This window comes from Mustela erminea, chromosome X (genome assembly GCF_009829155.1).
Source record: "Mustela erminea isolate mMusErm1 chromosome X, mMusErm1.Pri, whole genome shotgun sequence".
In the NCBI taxonomy this organism is placed as follows: domain Eukaryota; kingdom Metazoa; phylum Chordata; class Mammalia; order Carnivora; family Mustelidae; genus Mustela; species Mustela erminea.
Window position 1 is genome coordinate 61,949,945 of NC_045635.1, and position 21,873 is coordinate 61,971,817.

The 21,873-nt window shown below is 38.4% G+C and overlaps 1 protein-coding gene across 5 annotated transcripts in view; it reads right to left on the reverse strand.

Moving 5' to 3' along the window:
- Positions 1 to 1,674: 1,674 nt before the first annotated feature.
- NEXMIF (neurite extension and migration factor) overlaps positions 1,675 to 21,873 on the reverse strand; it is a 188,738-nt gene continuing 168,539 nt past the window's right edge. For 3 of the 5 annotated variants that reach the window (XM_032329589.1, XM_032329585.1, XM_032329587.1), the window contains 4 exons: positions 17,181 to 17,267; positions 13,134 to 13,259; positions 8,074 to 12,445; positions 1,675 to 7,479 (listed from right to left, as the gene is read on the reverse strand). In XM_032329589.1, coding sequence (XP_032185480.1) covers positions 7,386 to 7,479; positions 8,074 to 12,445; positions 13,134 to 13,212 — 4,545 coding nt within the window. In that variant the 5' untranslated portion in view covers positions 13,213 to 13,259; positions 17,181 to 17,267 and the 3' untranslated portion in view covers positions 1,675 to 7,385. The remainder of the gene's footprint in view (positions 7,480 to 8,073; positions 12,446 to 13,133; positions 13,260 to 17,180; positions 17,268 to 21,873) is intronic. The other 2 variants (XM_032329586.1, XM_032329588.1) reach the window with 1 other exon arrangement.

A 21,873-nucleotide genomic window follows, 5' to 3' on the forward strand; every position in this document is an offset into this window, starting at 1 on the left:
AATTAATGCAGTGCCAATGGGGGTAGAAAGGCAGGAGAACTGAGAAGCACCAATTAAATGAGCAAATGGAGAGAAAGGAGTTGTTGATGAACCTTAGTCTCTGGCTTGGGTCACTAATTGGATGAATGGCAGCATCATTCACTGAGTTAAATCACACTCAGAGGGTAAAGGGATTATGAAATGATCTTGAATAGGTAAGTCTGAGGAACTTGAAGAATGTCCAAGTGGAGATAGCCAGCCTATAACTGGAAATATAGGCTAGGGACTCAGGAGAGATTCTCAATATCTAGGTGGTAGTTGAAGTGGTGGAAGTGAATGAGATCATTCAGTGAGAATAGAAGGCTACTCTCTCATACAGATTTTTCAGTTTCTTTGAGTAGTGATATTTATAAAACAAGGAAGTGACTGTTGGCTTATGTATGCCACAATGACCAGGGCTCCAGGCTCTGATGGGTGGTTCACATGATCTGGGCACTTGGGAGCAAAATCCAGTTTTTCTATATATACCAGATTTTAAAATACTGAGCCCAGTGGGGATAGAGCTTGGGCAAGTACTGATTAAAGGAGACAGGGTCTTTGGGTGGGTGGTAAATGATGCAGGAATTGTAGAGATTTATGGAAAATCTGACATTTTGGGGGTACCAAGCAAATTAGCATTTATTACTTTCAATAAACAACTTTTAACACTTTGAGAGGACTACGTCTCTGCAAAATCCATCTAAACCACAATACAAGGACACCATTTTTTCTCAGGTCTTTGAAGATGGGACATACTAGAAAATGATTCCCCAGTTTGAGGGGCAGAAGAATCCTATGCAAAAAAATCTAGCCCAGTGTTTCTCAAACTTTAACATGCTCACAAATTATCTAGGAATCTTGTTAAAATTCAGATTCTGATTCAGTAGAACTGGTGTAGGGCCTGGCATACAGCATTCCTAACAAGTTTCCAGATAATAGTAATGCTGTTGCTCCTACTCAAAGTGTTACTCAAGGCAGGGTTAGAACTTTCTATGGTAATTTAACATGGATCAATGGACTTGTCTTAAATAGAGTACCAAGTCTTTGCAATTCTTTCTTTTTTCCTCGTTATGTTTGTTTTGAAATGTAATATTGCATGTTGAATCAAATACATTAGGGTTTTTATTTTGTATATCATTTTTTCCCATTTCAATTTTAAAGAAATTTATTCCTATTGTGTTTTCTAATAGTATCAGTTTGTGATGGACAGAGAAAAAAATCGGTCCCTCACCACAGATAGTTTGAGAAACACTGTTCTAGACAACAAAGAACGTTTTTTTTTAAGTTTTTATTTAAATTCCAGTTAGTTAACATACAGTGTAATATTAGTTTCAGATGTACAATATAGTGATTCAACACTTCCATACATCACCCAGTGCTCATCACAACAAGTTAACTCCTTAATCCCCATCACCTATTTAACCCATCCCCCCACCCACTTAACCTCTGGTAAACATTAGTTTTTCTCTATAGTTAAGAGTCTGTTTCTTAGTTTGCCCCTATCTCTTTTTTTCTCTCTCTCTCTTTTCTTCCCCCTTTGTTCATTTGCTTTGTTTCTAAAATTCCACATATGAGTGAAATCATATGGTATTTGTCTTTCTCTGACTGACTGACTTCACATAGCATAATACTGTCTAGATCCATCAATTTCTAGACAATGAAGAATTTTTTATTTGGGACATAGAATTTATTTAAAAATGGTTTGATTTGTTACATATGATTCCAAAGCAGTATTTTTAAACTTTTCTTTTTATTTATTCCATAAACAATAACAAAACTCAGCTAGGTACATTATGACAGTTTCACCATACACTCAGTCACAAATATTTAAAACCTTTGCAACAAGAACAACAAAACCAGAGGTGTTACAAGAATAATTTACAAGAAAATCTATAAAACAGCAAGAAGCTCACAAATGTTCATTTTCATTTGCACAAGATCACTACACTCTTTCACAACATGTTTTGTGTTACAAAATTCCCAACAAAAGTGTATTTTTTCTTTGTATTATGGTTTCTAAAACCAGAAACTTTGAAGTAAATATCCTTTTATTAGCACCCAGTGGTGCAGAAAAAGGAAAACTCTCACATACAGACACTTCACAGCACTTTTCTAAGAAAAATATACACTTACAAAATATGTTACAAATTGGCACACTTAAAAATATACAAGATTTTGTAGGCGTCTTAAGAGTGATCCTTAGGCTTTATACTTCAATTGACTCTACAGATTATTTATAAAGCTTAACTCTGAAAAGAAAAGGCAAACAATTTCCTAACATTTTAAAGTTGCAGTGTCACATGTCAAACAGAAACTTAAGTTACATTCATAAAAAGGGCCTCTAACATGTTTATTTTGAATTTCCTTAAATGTTTAAAGGGCTTGGGAGAGGACAACAATGGAGATAATAGTTTCTTTAGCACCATAAATCAGTATTTTACCAAAGAGGTGCATTCAGTTTTATGGAAATTAAATTAAGGACTAGTACATTCAAAACTGTAGGCAGCAAACTCTAGTCAGTGCTACAGGTATCCCAGTAGAGCATTTTAAGCTTTCTACCCTCCTCACTGGGAGTCAAAACCAAAAGCCCTCTTCTAGTTTTTATTCTAAGCCTTTTCTTTTGTGCTGTAAAACCAGGTATCTCTGACAGAAGCAGAGTGATTTAAACATCTTCTTTCTTCTTTCTGAAGGGGATGTCTAAGACTCAGAAACCACTGAGCCTGATAGATGGAGAGACATCCTTTCCATTTTATGTCGACTATTTCTTTTCTACTTACCCAAATACTGATTTTTAAAGCCTCATTCACACCATACAATTTGTACTAAGCTTCTTTCCTTTACATTGTCCTTCTCCAATGTTTCATCTCTTAGTTATGATTCTAAATGAAGAGTACATCTCAAGTATCATGTAGCTGCAATGGGAGCTCTGCTTCATGACTGTAGCTACTGTTTAATGCTCTGAGTAAAAAATGTGCCTTGAAGTGTAGCCTGCGTACTGCCATCAAAATAATCCCATGCTGGCTGAGGACCTTCAAGTTGATGACAGTGTTTCCCAAGTTAAAAAGCACAGCTAAATTTTTCCCCCTTATTTGGGTCCTTGAGAAACCTTTACAAAAATCCCTGGCCTACATTGTGTTGACAAGATTCCTATTTATCCCTAGTTACTAAAATGTTTGGTTTTGGTACTAAACCTTCTAAACATACTGGTGGGCTTGGTGAATTTTATGATTAGAAAATAAATCTCATATTAATTTTATTTCATAAAAGGACATATTCCTATAATAAGCTATCATTTAAAAATCCTAAATAAAAATAAAACTCCAGAAATTAGATAACTTCTTAATAATCCAGGAGAAAACAAACATTTATAGTTCTAGCACTAGTTAGGACTAGCTAGTGCTCCATTCTCCTCTTCAGGACAGAAACTCAGCTCTCTTCAATTCTTGGAACTGTTCTGAGAGCATCTGTAAATTGAAGATGTGGCAGATCTGCATCAGACTGGTTCAACTTGGTAAGAGCAAGCTTGTTTAAAAGGTCCTTGGATATGGTTTTTCTCCTTTAGGCAATAAATGCTCATCAGGACCCACTAAAACAGAAATTCACTAGAACTGCAGAACCTCACATAACAGGACATAGGATGCTAACCAGAGCTGTTTACAGCTTTTAAAGCTTCCTTTATGCTTCTCTCTTACATACATGCTCAACCCCTTCCCTGTCCCTCCCTCCCCCCTGCACACATACAGATGCATCTCAGCAAGGAAAAAGTTCAGAGAAGGTGAAAGTTGTCACAAAAGCCCACCTAGCACCAAAGACTTCAGGGAGATGGCTAAAGAAGTGATGGTCAAGGTAGTGCAGGAGGTTTGAAAAGATTTAGGAGAAGGTAAGGCCTTAACACATAATTGCACAGAATAATAAGTCAGAAGAGAAAGCTGAGAGGAAGCAGCATATATGAGGAAGCTGGTATATGAGACGCTGGAGAGGCCATTGGTTTAAGCCAGTTATCACAGCCCAAACATAACCCCCGAAGTCTCAAAGAACCTTGGTCAAGGCTACTATTTCAGCACCCTCTCCACATAGTCTAGCACCTAACCAGGGCAGAAAGGGGATCGGACATATTTTTACAGACTTCCAAGGAAAAGGAGTTTCCAACTTTCCTTAGTAATGTGATATTATTTTCTCTCTCCCTCTCTCTCAGTCTCTCTCTCTCTCTCTTTCTCTGTGTGTGTGTGTGTGCATTGAAAGTAGCCAAGATAATTAAAGGTAATTAAGGGTGAGAAGGTTGCCCTCTGAAATTCTAGAAGTAGCTTGGCTAAGGTTCTTAAACTCTGACACTTTGAGGAGGTGGAGTATAAGATTATAAAAGAAGAAAAATTCCAAGATCAAGGACTGAAATTAAATAAGAAGAATAATGGAGAATACCATCTCCAGGAAAATAAATAATAAATGGGATTCTGTTGAGGAAGCATTAATAGGAAACAGTGTCTCAGAGAGATGTTAGAAGGGAGTGGCAATCAGAAATTTCAGAACAAGGAAAATTCCATATATCTGACTCAAAATGTCAGTGATAGGGCAAAACACTATTTTTGTATCAGTGGTCCTCACTCCACTAAGGCAGATGGTTGAATAAGGGGTCTCCAAAAAGCCAGGCCTACTATGTTGTGACAGGAAGAAAAAAAATATGAGCAGTGACAGGACCAAAAAATCCATAAAAACTAAAACACTCAGAACACAATGTACTGAGAGGATATTAAGTGAAATTAAGAGAATAATCATCTTCTGCATTGTCCTATTATTCATTAATCAAATTTAGTTTCTTGTTATGTTTTAGTAGAAAGCAATTGATTACAAGTCACTGACACATATGTAAAAAACATATAATGTACTGTAGTAGGCAATTAAAACTGGTACTTTAACATGTCAATTCTCTTTGGAGAAAGGGATGAACCATGCCCTAGAACTGGTCCCTAATGGGCTCCATAGGAGCAACTGAAAGTATCCATTCCAAAGGACTTGTGCTAACAAGTTCTGACAAGGAAACTGTTTCTGAAAGTTTCAGGTTGTCCTTCTACCCCACCCCCACCCCATTTTCCAAAGCTGAACTGAGAAAAACTGGGACAACTTCTCCCATAATTTTTTATAAAGCACATTGTATCCATGGAACATTTTCTTTATTTCTTTAATTGCCACCTTTTGATTACATAGAGAGCACTCCATTCCTGTAAGTGACTTTGAGGTCTGGAGTTTTGGGGATCATAATACAAGTAGAGTTGGTGATTCCAAACCTAAAGTAGCTGCAAAACTGAATAAACAAACAAAATAAAACAAAATCTAGTTCCTAAGAACCAGGCATAGCATTAAGCATAAACAGCTAGCTATCAGAGTGGAGAAATAGAAGAAAATGTTCCAGTCTGATTGTTTTCCATTCTGGATGGCAGCTGTAGAGTAGGAGACATGTTTCATCTCGTGCCTTTCCATTAAGTAATTTTCGAAGACTCACCACACACAAGCATCAAAGCCTAGGAATAGGCCTGAAGCAACCTCACAAAATGCTCCTCACCCACTCATTCCCACAGACACACACAATCACACCATCAAGAACACAGGCTTGTTCATTTTACTACCTAGTTATAAGTAGTAGAGCAGGCTGGTGAAAGGAATCATGGACTGGGAAGTGTATGAACTTATATATGTGACAGGCTTCCTTCCATTTCTCTCTGACTACTTTCAAATGTTGCTTTTCTGTTTGTGAATATATTTAGGTGGCAATGACTAGGTAGGTTTATATTTTGCTTAAATTTTTCCTTTTGAAACATCTTCCTTTTTTTTTTAAAATCTCCCTTTCCCCCACCCACTTATTCTCCACCCTCCCACCCACAGCCTATATATTCACAAGTTAATAAGTTAGTAACAGTATTAGTAAGAATAGTAAGAGTAACAACGACAACAACCAACAACATTAATAATATTAATCCCCTATATCTGTATAGCACTTTATGATCTACAAAGCGCTTTTACATCCATTATCTCATCTGTGCCATAATGCATCAGTCATCAGACACACAGGCCTTCAACTGTGCAAGGAAAATAGATCAAATGTTAGAAGTCAAGTGGTGAATAAAGGGGAAGAAAAAGCAACACTAGCAGTGTTGAAGCTGTGAACTTTAAAGACAAAAGGGGGAAGGGCAGAATAAAAATGTGATTTCAAAAATGTATATAAAATTGCAATTTAAGTTTAGTGTTTGGCATCAAATACTAGTCATCCTCAGACTAAGTATGTATGGCCCTGATTAGTTGTTACCACAAATTGTTCAGCTTAGCTAATATGTGTACATAACTCATAGGAGTTGAACTGAGATGCCTTAACATTTTCTTTAAGTGACATTGGCATTGCAAGATTAAACATTGAAAGAACAATAAAGCCATGATATGAATGCACTTTTGACAAAACATTTATGAAACTACTTAAATAAAAGCAATCTATGTACTTCATTTGTCATTAGTGTTGATTTTATAGCTATTTTATAATTTATCCCAGACTATTATAAAATATATAAAACTGAGATATAAAGTATCAGCAATATAACTTTGCACTTTAAATAATTTTCAGCTACAGATTTTGCTTTTAGAAAACAAACTTTAAAGCAGCTGTTTTGCTTCCTTGTAAAAGGTTCTGTAAATGCATATAGTAGGTCCCTGATGGACTTAGCTGTTGTGACTTCCAGACTTTCTCAACAATTGAACTGTTAGACAATGGAACAAACAAAACTTTATTGTGCCTTATTTAATTGTTTATGTTTCCACACAGGACAGCAGAGTTTAAAATTTCAAAATAATGTGTGTGTGTGTTATATATATATATATATATATATATATATATATATCCGTTAAGGAGCTTTAAACTGTGGGGTGAATCTGTGAGATGAGGTAAGGAAATTTGGCACATTTCAAACAGTATCATTTAAGTTTTGGTAAATTGTGTAACACAACATAATTTTCCACTGTGATCTATAGGTGCTATCCACATAAGTGGGGGTGGTTAATAGCAAGAATCACTGGAATGTTTCTAATAAATCAACAGGGACAAGATCCCCAAATACTCACAACCAAATGTTGCTATAGAAGTAAAAATATATACAATACAGTCACTTGTTTGTAGTTTGGCACAATGTTTTCCTTTTCTTCCTTGGGTAAATAGTGCATAAACTACTTGTGCAACTGTATGACTTTTGAAGTCTTTTACATAGAACATTAGATTAAAAGTTTGCTTCCAAAGACTTATTCCCACACTTCAAAATTCTTTTCTTTAAGCACTTACATGTCAACATACATACCACAAGGCATATTTTGAAAGAAATAAAACACAAACATCAAATGTCTTTCTGGAAAATGTGAGTTTCTTCTTCAAACACAGGTAAAACCCAAAATGCTGTTTCTGCTTTTAGGAGATTGTAGTCGGAATCCCTGCAGAAAAACCAAACAATTTATGCCACCTTAGTTAGCTTTAGTGTATGTCCCCAAAAGGGATCATACAACCTAAATTTGTTTACATCATACTAAATGCTGTATGATGCAGAAAGAGATATAGATATGGGGGCACTAGAAAGCACTCCTAATAGCCACACGATGAGGTTTTGTTTTCCACATTATGCTCTTTTTGCTTAAATGATCTTGCCCTTTTGTCTATATAACTTTTTGATTCTGTTGTTCAAAATGTTTTTTTCCTGCAAAGCCCTTCCCTTCCCAAAATCATTCAAGAGCATATTTTAGTTCTATTTTCTCAATTAGTAAAAACTAATGCTGAATCGCAGAAAAAGTAGACTTGTTAGAGTTTATCCCTAGCTAAGCCACAACAAAATTGCCCAATTTTGGGGGTGGCTTAAAGGTATAGGGATTTTCATGCACTTTTTTTCTTTTTAATTTGAAAAAGAAGGGAATGGGACAGTTTCTTTCATGCAAACTTTTGCTTTCAAGAAGGAAAAAATGAGGGACTGTGGGCTTAGCAGGTAGTAGGAAAGCTAAGGGTACACCATCTCAGCCATTCTGGTGCAGTATTACCTCAGTTTTTCAAAAGAAGCTGTCCCAGCCTCATCCTTGTGGACCTGTTCTCGCTCCATGCACTTTCCCTTACACTTCTCATCTCTCAGGGCCTTGGAGCTGGATTTGTGACGATATAATTTTTTGTGTGTTGGTCCATTATTGCCTAAAGTGCTCGGGTTATTATACTTTTTATCAAAGAAGGCAGAGCGAGAGTCCTCATAACCATGCATGTTTGCACGACCAGGATCACCTATCGCTGCTTTCCCATTGCTTTTACTCACACCCTTGATGGACCTGTGATTCTTAATGGCTCCTGGCGACCCACTGTTGACCTTTTTCTTAGATTCCTGTGGTGTCCCAGCCAATATTTTGAGGGTTTTTAATTTTAGGCTATTAGACTCTGGGGAGTAAAATATGTTGGGGTCTCCATGGTGCTCCATGGGTTCCCAAAGGGGCTCTATGGAGGCCATCATGAATCTCTGTACATCTGCCATACCAGAGGCAATGTTGGACAAGATATAGGAAGGCTCCTGAAATTCCCGTTGATCATCATCAAGGAGGTTATTGGTGTTGGTTCCCATGTTCAGGTCACTCCAGACAGGGCTACTCTCTTTCCCCAAAGTCCAATCTCCAGAAAGTCCCTTTTGACTTGGCATCTTCATGGAGGCCACAGGGCTACCATGTTGGATACATTCAGCCAATGTCTTCCCTGTGGAAGATATGTTGTTGATTTGGCCTCCCCCACGGCCAATGCCAATTTGCATTTTCTCTCCATTGATTGCAGCCATATATTTCCCTTTCTTTGTTGACTTAGGGGTCTGGCGGGAGGTTTTGCCAGGTGGCTTTTCAATCCCTTTGTTGTTGGCTTTGAGAGATTTTTTCCTGGTGTTTTTCTGAGAAGAACTCTGGTTCATAGCCCCACTCTTGTTGGGTGAACTTTTCTTTCTTGCTTTTGATACTTTGTTGTTAGTACTCATTTGACCAGATGGATCATTAAGTGTTGATAGGCAAGGAGTTTTTTGGAGCAAGCTGACAGAATCCTCATCATTGAACATATGGAACTGAAACTGATGGTTATTTAAAGTAAATCCATCATCCACTTGGACCTGCCGTGAAAGGGTACTGCAGTCCCACTTGATTTTCTCCATATTGCTCAATGGTCCTGGGACACCCTCTTGGAACCCCTTCAGTGTTCCTAGTGTCTTGATACTCTCACATCTGGTAATTTGAGGTGAAAGACTGGGGGTATCAGGTGGAGACATCTCTGAGAGAGATGAGTGGCGGAATTTGTCAGGAGTGAAGTTGGAGATATCCAGGAGGTCAGTGGACTCCTTTAATGGTGTTATCTCATCAGTGCTCTGCTGGATCACCAGCTTGGGGCTGCAGTGGGCCAGGAAGTCATCAGTAATATCATCATCACCATCTTTTTCACAGGATTTCAAGCTTAAGGAGCAATAATTGCTTGAGTTGACAGAGAGTGGGGCCATTGAATCAAAGCTAAAGAGCCGGTCATCATCCATATTGGCTGGGCCCTGCTGGAAAGGAAAGCATATCTCTCCATTACTAAAGTGACATAATTGATAAGAGTCATCAGATGGGAGTTGGGTGTCTTGCACAGAAGCATACAGGACCTTGTTGCAATTACTGCCACCACTATTGAGGCAGGTTCGATTGTATGTTGTAGCTGTGAGGTTATTTTCCATGGAGACTACTTGGGAGACTCCAAATTCATTAGATTGGGTTGGAGCTATCTCCCTTGAGACTTCACCCACGAATTCCTGGGGGCCAGAAGTAGGCTTGTTGGGCCACATATTTCCATAGTTGCTTGATTCTATTTTGAAGTTTTGGGATGATTGCTGCAGCTCAGACTCAGAGGGTGAGGAAAGCACACAGTCCTGGGCAGGCTGGAGAGGCACAAAAGATTTTTCTGTTTGAGTGAGGCTGCCTTCATGTCGCTCTGGAGAATGGTGAGCAAAGTATGACATACCAGTATTATTTGACAAATCAGAAGCATCTAACAATGTCTGCAGATACCCTCCAGGGATAACAGGTATATTGGTGGCAACATTAGCAGATGATAAAGGCATTTCAGAAGAGCAGGTGGTTGGTAAGAAAGGAGAATTCTTAACAACCTTTGCCTCATGAAATTCAGATAGATGAGAACTGTCTGAGGTCCCAGGAATATCTTCATTCTTTAAATCAGCTGTAGAGGGTTGATCTTCCAAAAGAGGGCTGATTTGAACAATTGGCTTGTTTTCTTGTCCAACTTTGATTTTCTTGGATTTTAACCTGGCTTCACTTTTAAATTTGATTTTGTTGAGCACTTTCCTCTCTGGTCCCTTAAATCCTGCATCTTGGGCTTTGACTTTCACTGAGTCAGGGCCTGTCACATCATTTAAATGTGATCCACTTGTGCAGCTGGGGGCAGCTAAAGGTGCTGACTTCACTGTACCTTTCAGGCCTCCATCTTCTTTACGAGTACTACCTTGCCTCTGATCACTACAGAATGAAATCTGCTTACCACTTGCTGGAGTTTCCACAGATGGGATTCTTTGAATCCTGTGCCTATTGCCAAGTTTAGATTTTCGTTTGCGAGCAGGTGGCAGGAATGACACCTCAAAGCTACCTGTTTCAAAGTTTTGCTTTTGGCATAAGGGTATCTTGTTGGAGTCGGTGTTGCTGTTTCTTTGTTTTTTCTTCTTCTGCCAGAAGCCCTTCAAGGGGGCCAGCTTGGCATATTTATTGAGCTGATTCTCACTTAAATTAACTGTTGTCTCACTGGAATCTACCCTACCCAACTTCACCAGCATATTTTTCTCACCTTTAAAGCGATTGATGATGATATATTTGATAATAACAGGAGGCTCCTTACGGGTTACTTTTCTTCTCTTTTTGGGACACCATTCATCATCATCTTCCTCTTTGGAACCACCTGGCAGCCATTCCTTCCTCTCATTTACTTTTTCACCTTCTAGTGAGTCAACATCATATAGATAATCTTCACTGTACCTGACTTTTCTCTTGGCTCGCAGCCCATAGTTCTGCTGGGAGGAGGTGCTGCCAGAATTAGTGTCCCGAGCCATATAGCGGCTACAGTCCTTGATCTCCCCCATGGCATCATAAGAGACCTCAATGAAGGAACTGTCATCACTGAAATTCCCTGATGCCTCCAAGGAATTGGCAAGATGGCTGTGCTTTGGATTCTTAAATTGCCCTACTTCAGTCCCACTGCATGGTTTATTTAAGGCGGATTTTTCTCCATTATCCTTTTCATCCTTTTTCCCTATACCCTTGTCTTCCTGTCCCTCTTCTTTGCCTTTCTTCTTGTCCAAGTTTTTATCCTCCTCCCCCCAGATGATATTCACATCAGGGACCTTGAACTGGGAAAGATCACTGTTCTGCTTCAGGACCCCACTCTTAGACTCTCGCTTGGGACAGGTAGTAAAGACACTGGGGAAAAAGTTGAATTGGGCATCCTCCTGCATTAGAAGGGTGGTCTTGTCTCTAACATTGTCTTGGAAGGACTCATATCGAATTTTCAAGGAACAGACATCACTGCCCAGTGTTGACTCATCATCATCGAACATGTAGTTATCCACATCTTCTTCAGAGAATAAGTTGACAGACAGCTCATTTTTGGAACAGAGGTCAAGTAGTTCAATCTTACTCTCACTAATGAAAGTCTCAAAGTAACCCCAATCTTGATTGGAATTTGCCAGCAAAGCCTCTTCCGTATTACACTTGTCTAACAGTAATGCCTCATAATAACTTTTCTGAGCTGGATCCTCCAAGTCGATGTCAGACTTCTCAGCTTCCCGTTTTTCTCCTGACCTTGATTTGTGCAGAGGAAAGCCTAGGAGCTGGTCTGAGAGCAGCTGCTCTCCATATTTCATGTTTTCTCCAGCATTAATACACTGAATCCCTATATCAGAAACTGCACAGGTTTCATAATCCTTATTTAGATCACCAACTTTCAGACTGATCCCAGGCTCAGGATCTACTGCATCCTTGGATTCCATGAAGCAGCCCAAACAAGTCCGGCTTGGCTGCATGAGGCAGTCCCCATTCAGAGCTGACATGCCTGCAGGCTCCATTATGGCAAATGGAGCTTTCTCACACTCATTGGGCAGTGACCATGTATGCAGGCTTTTTGCAACACCAGATGTAAGGGAAATGGCATTCACAGAAGCACTATTAGCAGCATGCTCAGGTGCTTCAATTAGCCCCAAAGGAGATGGAGGGTTCTGCATACAAGGTTTCTTAGAAGGTGGAGGCAGGAGACCCCTGGGATACATCAGGGTCTCTTTTTGAACCACTGGTATAGGCTGGATTGGTGCAGTTGCTTCTAGAGCTGCCAATGATTTTATTGTCACATCCTGGTCCTCTGAATCTGGAGAAAAGGTAAAGAAATGACAGTATTAGACCACACTCATGAACTCTCTTTCCTTTGATCAGTTTCCCTTGATCAGCTTATATAAGCTTGATCTTATATAAGCTAAGGCTCAACTTCTCTGGCTTTATAACTAAAAACTACAAAGTTAAAGAATAACCCTGATTTTATATTGAACATTCACCCAAGTGAAAAATAGTATTTCTTTAGAGTAAGCTTTTTCTTTAGACACAGAGTTCTCCTCGGAATAAGGAGATAATTGGACTGCTTGATTAATTGGAAAGTCAAGGTTTTCAGAGTGGGAAAATGATCAGGTGGGATAGTTGTGGTTTTAAGCTATAAAGCTTAGTCCAATCATTCAGACTTCTATTCTGGAAGCTCCTCTGTATCTAGATGTTCCAAGCCACACATCAGAGCATATTTCTAATTCACTATGAATTCTGAGGAACTCAAGTATTCATCTGATAGAGATGATTTGCAAGAGCAAAGTGTCTGGATTGGATAGCCCTTACAGACCCTTCTATCCCAGTTAGAAATTTGGTGGAATAAAATTTAGGATTAATATCAATCTCAGAGGCAACCTAGACTTAACCTGCTCCAAGTGTCCGTTTTGTGGATACTAAAAATCTACAGTAATAACAAAGGACTACTAGGAGAAATAGTATATACTATAATTAAATTCTCTTACCATTTTCTTTGACCCCATTAATCAGAGTGTTTTCTCCATTGGCTGAGGCAACAACAGCCTTATCTTGTTGGTTATCCATGAATGTAACCTCTTATTGTTTCATTCCAAGTCCAAATGCTGTTCAACCTGCACATTTTAAATATATAATGTTAGTCATTAATGTATTTTTTCTCTGTTTTAAAGTTATTTCAGTTAGAGAGGTCTTAAAAGGCTCACTGGAATTTACATTTCCAGACTTTGTTTCTATTGTTTTTTTTTTTTTGTTTGTTTGTTTCATAGTTTATACCCACTATATAAATCAGTTTTTAAAATTTTATTTAAATTCAAATTAGTTAACATATAGTGTAGTATTGGTTTCAGGAGTAGAATTTAGGGTTTCATCACATACGTGTAACACCCAACAAGTGCCATCTTTAACACCCATTGCCCACTTAGCCCATCTTCCACCCACCTCCCTCCATCCACCCTGTTTCTTCTCTTAACTGTACAATATGTTATGGTTTTCCTCCCTCTCTGTTTCTATCTTATTTCAATTTTAAACTTACAATTCATTCATACATCCTAAGTACTTCTATCCTCTCTAGGCTACCATACTACTCATAATGGAAATCTGAAAAAGCAGGCAAACTTACACCTTCTTCCAGATAAGAATGTATTTAACCTAATCATGTCCATCCAGTTAGAAAGGATGCAAAATGAAGTCCAGAGTGACCTGAGATAACAAATGTATGCATGTAGTGATTGGGTTTATTTCTGTTTGCCTCATTTCCACTTCAGATGATCTAAAACTCTTCAAAAACAAGGCAATTCATACATACACACACATATACATCACACTCAGCTTTTCTTTCTCTGTCTTAAAATTTGACTGCTAAGGATGGAAAGAAGTAGAGACTTTCTTTCTCGGTTTCTCAACTTTCGTGACCTTAACTCTTTTATTGACAAATATTCCTCTGAGCCCAGCAGGATTTTAAAATTTTGCTACAAAGAAAATCTGAAATTTCTGAAAAGGTCCCTACATCACCTGGTACTTTTAGGGCATATAATACCTATCTATAGCCCCTTTTCTCCTGCCCACCTACTGGGTGGTAAGTATATGAAAAAGAATAGAAAACAAGGCCACCTGAAATGGAGTTGTCTACCACATGCCATCACAACATGTGGTAGACATATAAATCTTTATTTATTATAGCCCCCCTTTTTCCTAGACCTTCTTCTCAGCAAAATATCCATCCCTGTATTAAAAACACAGGCTTCAGGGTGCCTGGGTGGCTCACTTGGTTAAGTGTTCAACTCTTGATTTTGGCTCAGGTCATGATTTCAGGGTCCTGGGATCAAGCCACACGTTGGCCACTGTACTTAGCAGGAAATTTGTTTGAGGATTCTCTCTTTCCCTCTCACTATGCTCTCTCTCCCTCAAATAAATGAATAAATCTTAAAAAAAAAAGGAGAGACTGCTGATGGCCAAGCAGCTATTACAAAAATCTCAATCGTATATTCACTTATCCTATTACATGAATAAACCATGAATAGTAGGTACAAATTTGATGAAACAAGAAGCAGTAAGCAGAATTTTACATGATTCATATCTATATGATATTTTACCTATTTCTCTACCTGTAAAATAAGAAGTCTGTATTAAGCAACCACAGTTTTAAAAATGTCAGATAGTCCTGAGTTTTCTGGAATATTTATATGTTGGAATTGCCAAACTTTCTTCTCATTTTATACAAGACCTGACTTGAGAGTAGCCAATAAACCACAGGGAAAGGAGTAAGATATGCTTACTTGTATTTACACAAAAAGAAGGGCTGGGGATTTCAAAAAAGTGGAGAGGAGTGGCTAGCAAATCCAAAGTCCCCATCCCTTGGCAAGAAGGACTCATTTGTGGTGGAACTGAATAAACAGATCAGTTGATTGAGCCTGTGCTTCAGATAGAATCATATGGGTCAGATGGAATCATACTAGTATCATGGATTCCTCTGTGAAACTTTCTTTTTAAGAAACTCAGTTGTAGGGGCTTCTGGGTGGTTCAGTCGTGTCTGCCTTCAGCTTGTGTTATCCCAGGGTCTTGGGATTGAGCCCTGCATCTGGTTCCTTGCTCAGTAGGGAAGCCTCCATCTCCCTCTGCCTCTGCCTGCTGCTCCCCCTTCTTGTGCTCTCTCTCTATATATATCAAATAAATAAAATATTAAAAAAAATAAAAACAAAACTCTATTGGAGGGTGCCTGGGTGGCTCAGTCGGTTAAGTGTCTAACTCTTGATTTCAGGTCAGGTCATGATTTCAGGGTCATGAGATGAAGCCCGGCATCCAGTTCCATGCTGGGTGTGGAACTCGTTTAAATTCTCTCTCTCCCTCTCCCTCAGTGCCACCCTGCTCATGCATGCTCTCTCTAAAACAAAACAAAACAAAATAAAACAAAAACAAACTCAATTGAACTTCAGGTATCATTTTACTCTTCTTTAACACCTCCCGTTCACTAACTCCATTTTGGCAGGACTTGATAAAGGTCAAATTATTTGTGGATTTCAACCATTTAGTGCTTTATTGTCCCTTATGCCTAAGGCTAATTACAAGGAAGACTATTTTTATCACCAGGAAGACCAAGGCACAGAAAAAAATATATAAAATAAAATCACAAAATAACATAATAGGGATCTATGACAGAAACTCAAGTATCCTGACCAAGAGACCAAGTGTTTTTTTCTTAAAACACAAAATGCCTTCTCTATAAATCTTACCCCTCCAACCCCTGGCCAAAACAAAGATGTAGAAATATAAGTTTTCACATGTTATTGATTTATACTTTCACCCTCTTTCAGGTAATAAAATAAAGACAGCTGCTTCAGTCAAGTTAATTTATTAATTAATTATTAGTAAAATTAATATATCATAAAATATATGCAGGAGCAATATATTTAAGTGTCAATAATTATCCAATTTTGTCACACAGGACAAGAACACTATGTCAGGGGACATGTTAGTGCCACTGTAAGTTTTCTCTGGGGTATTATATTTCTAAGAACATAATTTTCCTCTAATAGAAAACTGATCAAGTACCCAGGATTTATGGTTCTAAGTTAAAGGGAATCATAAAGGGTTGAGATTAGAAGAAATACACTTTGGCATGCAATAAAGAAGACGCGGATAGGAGTATGGGAGCTTCATGAGTTGGAAAGGGGAGAGTAAGAGAATGAATGAATACCCACCAGGTGCTAGGTTACAGATGTTATCTCATTTTATACTTATAATTATCTTGTAGGATTAGCTCTAGTAGGTTCACATTTTCTTCGAAAGAGAAAACTATTATAGATACTAAACTTAATGATTATCAATTATTTGGACCTGTGTTCTGCAGAGTTAAAAGGCTAAACCATGGTCATTTTCCATATCTTTTCAAAGCTCAGCTGTGAGACAACTTAAATCAAATATTTTCCCATATTTTTATTTATTTATAACCTGGCTGCTTATAAAAATGATTTGGGAGAGGGATTATACTTTTGTATAGTAGTATACAAACAGCTCTTGGTTTGCTTTAGCTTTTCCCCATTGTTCAACATTTTGGAACAACAAATTTTGTGGGGCTTTAAAAATCTATTTTGAGCTAAAATGGATTAGCACTTTTGGAATTATGTACAAAAATTTGCTTTGCTGATCATGGTAAATCATGCAGAGTAATGGCAATGGAATAACATTAGCATGGAGACTGGTATTTCGAAGCAAGGAAATGTTCAATTAAACTGGAAAAGCAACCCTGCCTAACTTTCCTTCCCCTCAGTTGGGCCTGAAAGTGGTCTCATGTATCCTGCCCCAGTCAGCTGCTATGTTCCTTTCTAAAGTTCTTTAAGCCTCAGGTCTCAGAGTCCAAGTGACCTGCCCTGGCATTTGTGCTGTCCCTGACTTTTGGGAAAAAAAAAAAAAAAAGCAAGGCAAGAAAGTAAATCATGTTTCTGCCTATGGACCTGGGATAAGATAATCTTTGGGGTTTGAGTAGTGCTGATCTTCAGGATATCAGTTTAAATCAATTCAACAAATTGACTAGGTACCTTTTGTGGTAATGGTAGTGTATCAGGCACTGCAGTGGAAAAGACAGGTGGATGAAACTACATCCTTGTTCTCAAGGCTCTCAGCATCTATTGGGGGAAGAAAGCCATAAACAAATTCTAATAAATGTATAATACACTGAAAGAGAAGCAAAATTTTTTATAGGAGTTCTAAATGGAGAGAACTCTTCCACTTCTAGAGAGGAGGGTAATCAGGGAAAGCTTACCAGTAGCAACAGCATTTGAGATGGACCTTCATGGATGGTCTTTCAGGAGGTGAGGATGGGAAAGTATAGAAGAAAGACTTCCCAGACTGAAGGAACTTCATGAAATGCCATGAGTCTCTACCCACTCTACTTTATCCTCTAAAGAACTGCTGCAGAATTAATAGGTCTGACAACTTGCTTTAAATATTTCTGTTTTGACTTGAATATAACACCCCTTTCAATCAATCCTCAAGCTCTCAAGTTATGTTTTCCTTTCATTCTCTTTACCTCTCCTTATATTTCCAAATATTCTAGCCATCTCTGCCCCCCTTAATATGATAGATTATTTTTGCTTCCAAGTATCTTGCACTTGATATTCTCTCTACCTGGAATGTTTCCCCTACCCACATCCCTTCCCCTATGCCTTCTATTCTTTCTCCTTCTAGCCTTCCTTTCACCTCCCTTTTCTATTCCCTACTCAATTTTTTTCTTGATACCTTCCTTGATTCTCCCCACCCAAACAAAATTAGTATCTTCTCTGCATTCCCAAACAACATTGATCTTTGTCTTGATCACCTTATATAAACATGACCTCTTTATATCTGATTCCCTCAATAGACTTAGCCCCCTTCACCTCCACAGCTCATACACAGTGCTTAGCACATTGTATGTACTCTGTAAAAGTTGATTAGACACTTATGTTGAATCATAGAAAAAAAAGGGAGGAAATTCAGTGAATAATAAGCATTTGGCTAAAATATTAGGTATACACAAGAAGATATAACTGAAAAGAGCTATACTGTGGAGGCCACCTCAATCTTAATTCAGGAAGACACTGAATGTTTTGAGTAGGACATTAGGACCAGTGAGAGTAGGAGAATCAGAGAGGTAGGGAAATAGGTTAGGAGACAATATTAAGGTGTAAGAAGTCAAGAAAATTAGAATTAAGGAGGAGAAAATAAGAATGGGAAGATGTTATATTTAAGTTATATTGTAGAGTTGTGTTTGGAAAATAAATGTGGGAGGTGAGGGGGCAGGAGTCAGCATATACAGAGAAAGGAGAGATCAAGGAGTTAACATATACTTGTGAAAGGCGCATTAGAGATTGTTGGATTTCAGGCCAGAATAGCCTCAGAAATACAGATGCCAGTATCTTCATGAGAATAAAATAATGTAAGCAGTAAGTCCGATCATCAGGTCCAACATGGGTAATGAAGCTGTCAAGGGTCTTAGCTGTCATACTGAAAAGGAGGAAACTGACCAGCAAGTTGTAGATGGGGAATCTACAAGTTTAGTTAGGGACTGAAATGGAACAAGGAGACGATATTGCTGTAGCAAACAGGTCCAGAGAAGGTTTGCAGGCTATCCTCGCCAAACTCTGTCTAGTCTGACTTCCCAATTTAACTTCAGTGAGTATGATGGATGACAGAATCAGCAATAGTTCAGAGAACACATTTTTATCCATAATGCTGCTTAACTAATTCCATTTTCTAAACTTGCCAGGATTTCAAGATACTAGGTTAGAAATATGGAGGTATGATGCTTTTAAGTACAGAAAACATGCTTAAATGAGGAGCCATGTAAGTTTAAAAATATTAAGGGTGAGAGATGGACGAAAAAGAGATAATCACAGTTAAACTAAAGAATACTATATATCTCAAAAGTATAGTATAAATCTATTTCATCTTTCATTATAAAGATTCCAAACTCAAAAGATATACACAAAACAACTCTTACAGAGGGTTGTATGTTGTACAACCACTTATTAGTTGGGTGTCCTCAGGCAAACTCCTTCCCCTCGCTGGTACTAAATATTATTAGCTATACATTAAGGGAATTGAATTAGATTATATCTAAGGGCTCATCTAGCTTTTTAAAAATTAAAATTTATTTATTTATTTGAGATTAAAATTACATGTGCAAGAAAAAAATTCTCACATAAGAAGAGTTCTGACTTGGGGCACCTGGGTGGCTCAGTGGGTTAAGCCGCTGCCTTCGGCTCGGGTCATGATCTCAGGGTCCTGGGATTGAGTCCCACATGGGGCTCTCTGCTCAGCAGGGAGCCTGCTTCCCTTCCTCTCTCTCTGCCTGCCTCTCCGCCTGCTTGTGATTTCTCTCTGTCAAATAAATAAATAAAATCTTAAAAAAAAAAAAAAAGAAGAGTTCTGACTTAAGTTTTGTATGATTCTGAGATGAGCCTATGATGTATATCTGAGGGAACTCTTTACTGTCTTCCATCTCATGTCCCTTCCTGTGTTCCTCTGATTTTTGTACATTCCTACCCCTAGTCCTATCAGAGGTAGCAAATAGGGTGCTGGTGGTGGTGACAGGGCTCTGTATATTCCACATGCCTTCATTTTTGGCAGCCACCAATCTGGGGGAGGGCTTCTTTGCTGTCAGGCTCCTGCACAGTAGCTATAGTGACTGCATTTTTGTCCTAGAACAGAGGCTCCACATTTGGGGGTCTCTTCTCTGACTTCTCTTTTCTCCCTTCACCTATTGTTCTTATCTGCACCATCCTTTGGGACATCACTATAAAGAGATTTCCAAAAAGAACAAGTGCATAAGACCATAAATCATTGAGAAAGTATGTAAAATGCATTGTCTATGTTAAAGCTCTATGCCAATGCCATAAAACCCAATATTCAATAAGACTTGAAGTAGAGTTAGAAAGAAATAAACAGAGGTACTCATGCACTCAAGTCAGGAATAGCCAACATCCTTACTAGTTTTAATTTCTAAACTTTTAGACCATAGGTAGCTCCATTTCACGGGCACATCTGAGCACCTTTGCCTTTGCAAGTTAATTTTATTTTTAGGCCTTTTCCTGCTTACTTTCTCTCTCAAGTCCAAAGAATAAGTGGTAGATAAGACCAATCACTGTTTTTCAGATAAAGAATGGGTATTTCCCAAAGGACTGTGTTTCTTCTTTCTCCCAGGTCCAAATGGGCAGTATAATGGCATAGTAAGTGCAGAGACACGAACCTGATATACCCACTGGTGTGTACAAGGTGGTGAGTTCTAGACACCTGAGTGGCTCAGTTGGTTAAATAACTGCTTTCAGCTCAGGTCATGATCCTGGAGTCCCAGGATCGAGCCCCACATCAGGCTCCCTGCTCACTGGGGAGTCTGCTTCTCCTTCTGACTCTACCCCCTCCTGCTCTCTTTCTCTCATTCTGTCTCTCAAATAAATAAATGACATGAAAAAAAAAGATAGTGATTCCTTAGAAGGAGTATAACACTGTAGCCTGGCACTTTGTTAGAATGGGTTTATACAAGGATTGTGTCCTAGTCACCAAGTGCCTTCACTGACAGGCAGCATTGAGTTACATTTGATGCTTGAGTGCAATAACTGTAGGCTGAGTAGTCCTTTGAGTTTCATCATACAGTTTCTAACCACTTTTCTAACTACTCATCTATCCTGTTAACTGAATTTTATTATTTTAAAAATTTTTAAATTTATTTACTTATTTATATTATGTTAGTCACCATGTAGTACATCATTAGTTTTTGATGTAGTGTTCCATGATTCATTGTTTGCATATAACACCCAGTCCTCACTGCAATATGTGCCCTCCTTAATACCTATCTGTGGGTTAACCCATAACCCCCACCCCCACCCCTCTGAAACCCTCTGATTGTTTCCCAGACTCCAGAGTCTCTCATGGTTTGTCCCCATCTCTGATTTCCCCTCTTCATTTCCTTTCCTTCTAATGTCTTCCATGCTATTCTTTATGTTCCACATATAACTGAAACTATATGATAATTGTCTTTCTCTGCTTGACTTAGTTCACTTAGTGTAATCCCCTCTAGTTCCACACATGTCAATGCAAATGGTGGGTATTCATCCTTTCTGATGGCTAAGTAATATTCCATTGTATTTATGGATCACATTTTCTTTATCCACTTGTCTGTTGAAGGACAGCTCGGCTCCTTCCACAGTTTGGCTATTATGGACATTGCTGCTGTGAACATTGGGGTGCATGTGTTTCTTCTTTTCACTACATCTGTATCTTTGAGGTAAATATCTAGTAGTGTAATTGCTGGGTCATAAGGTAGCTCTATTTTTAACTTTTTGAGGAACCTCCATACTGCTTTCCAAAGTGGCTGTACTAACTTGCATTCCCACCAGCAGTGTAAACAAAGGTGGAGGTATCACATTGCCTGATTTCATGCTATTTAACAAAGCTGTGATCACCAAGACAGCAGTGGTATTGACAGAAAAATGGACACATAGATCAATGGAACAGAATAGAGAGCCCAGATATGGACCCTCAACTCTACAACTAATCTTCAACAAAGCAGGAAAAAATAGTCAATGGAAGTCTCTTCAATAAATTGAGCTGGGAAAATTGGACAGTTATACACAGAAGAATGAAACTCGACCATTCTCTTACACCATACACGAAGATAAACTCTAAAAGGATGAAAGACCTCAATGTGAGACAGGAATCTATCAAAATCCTAGAGGAGAACATAGGCAGTAACTT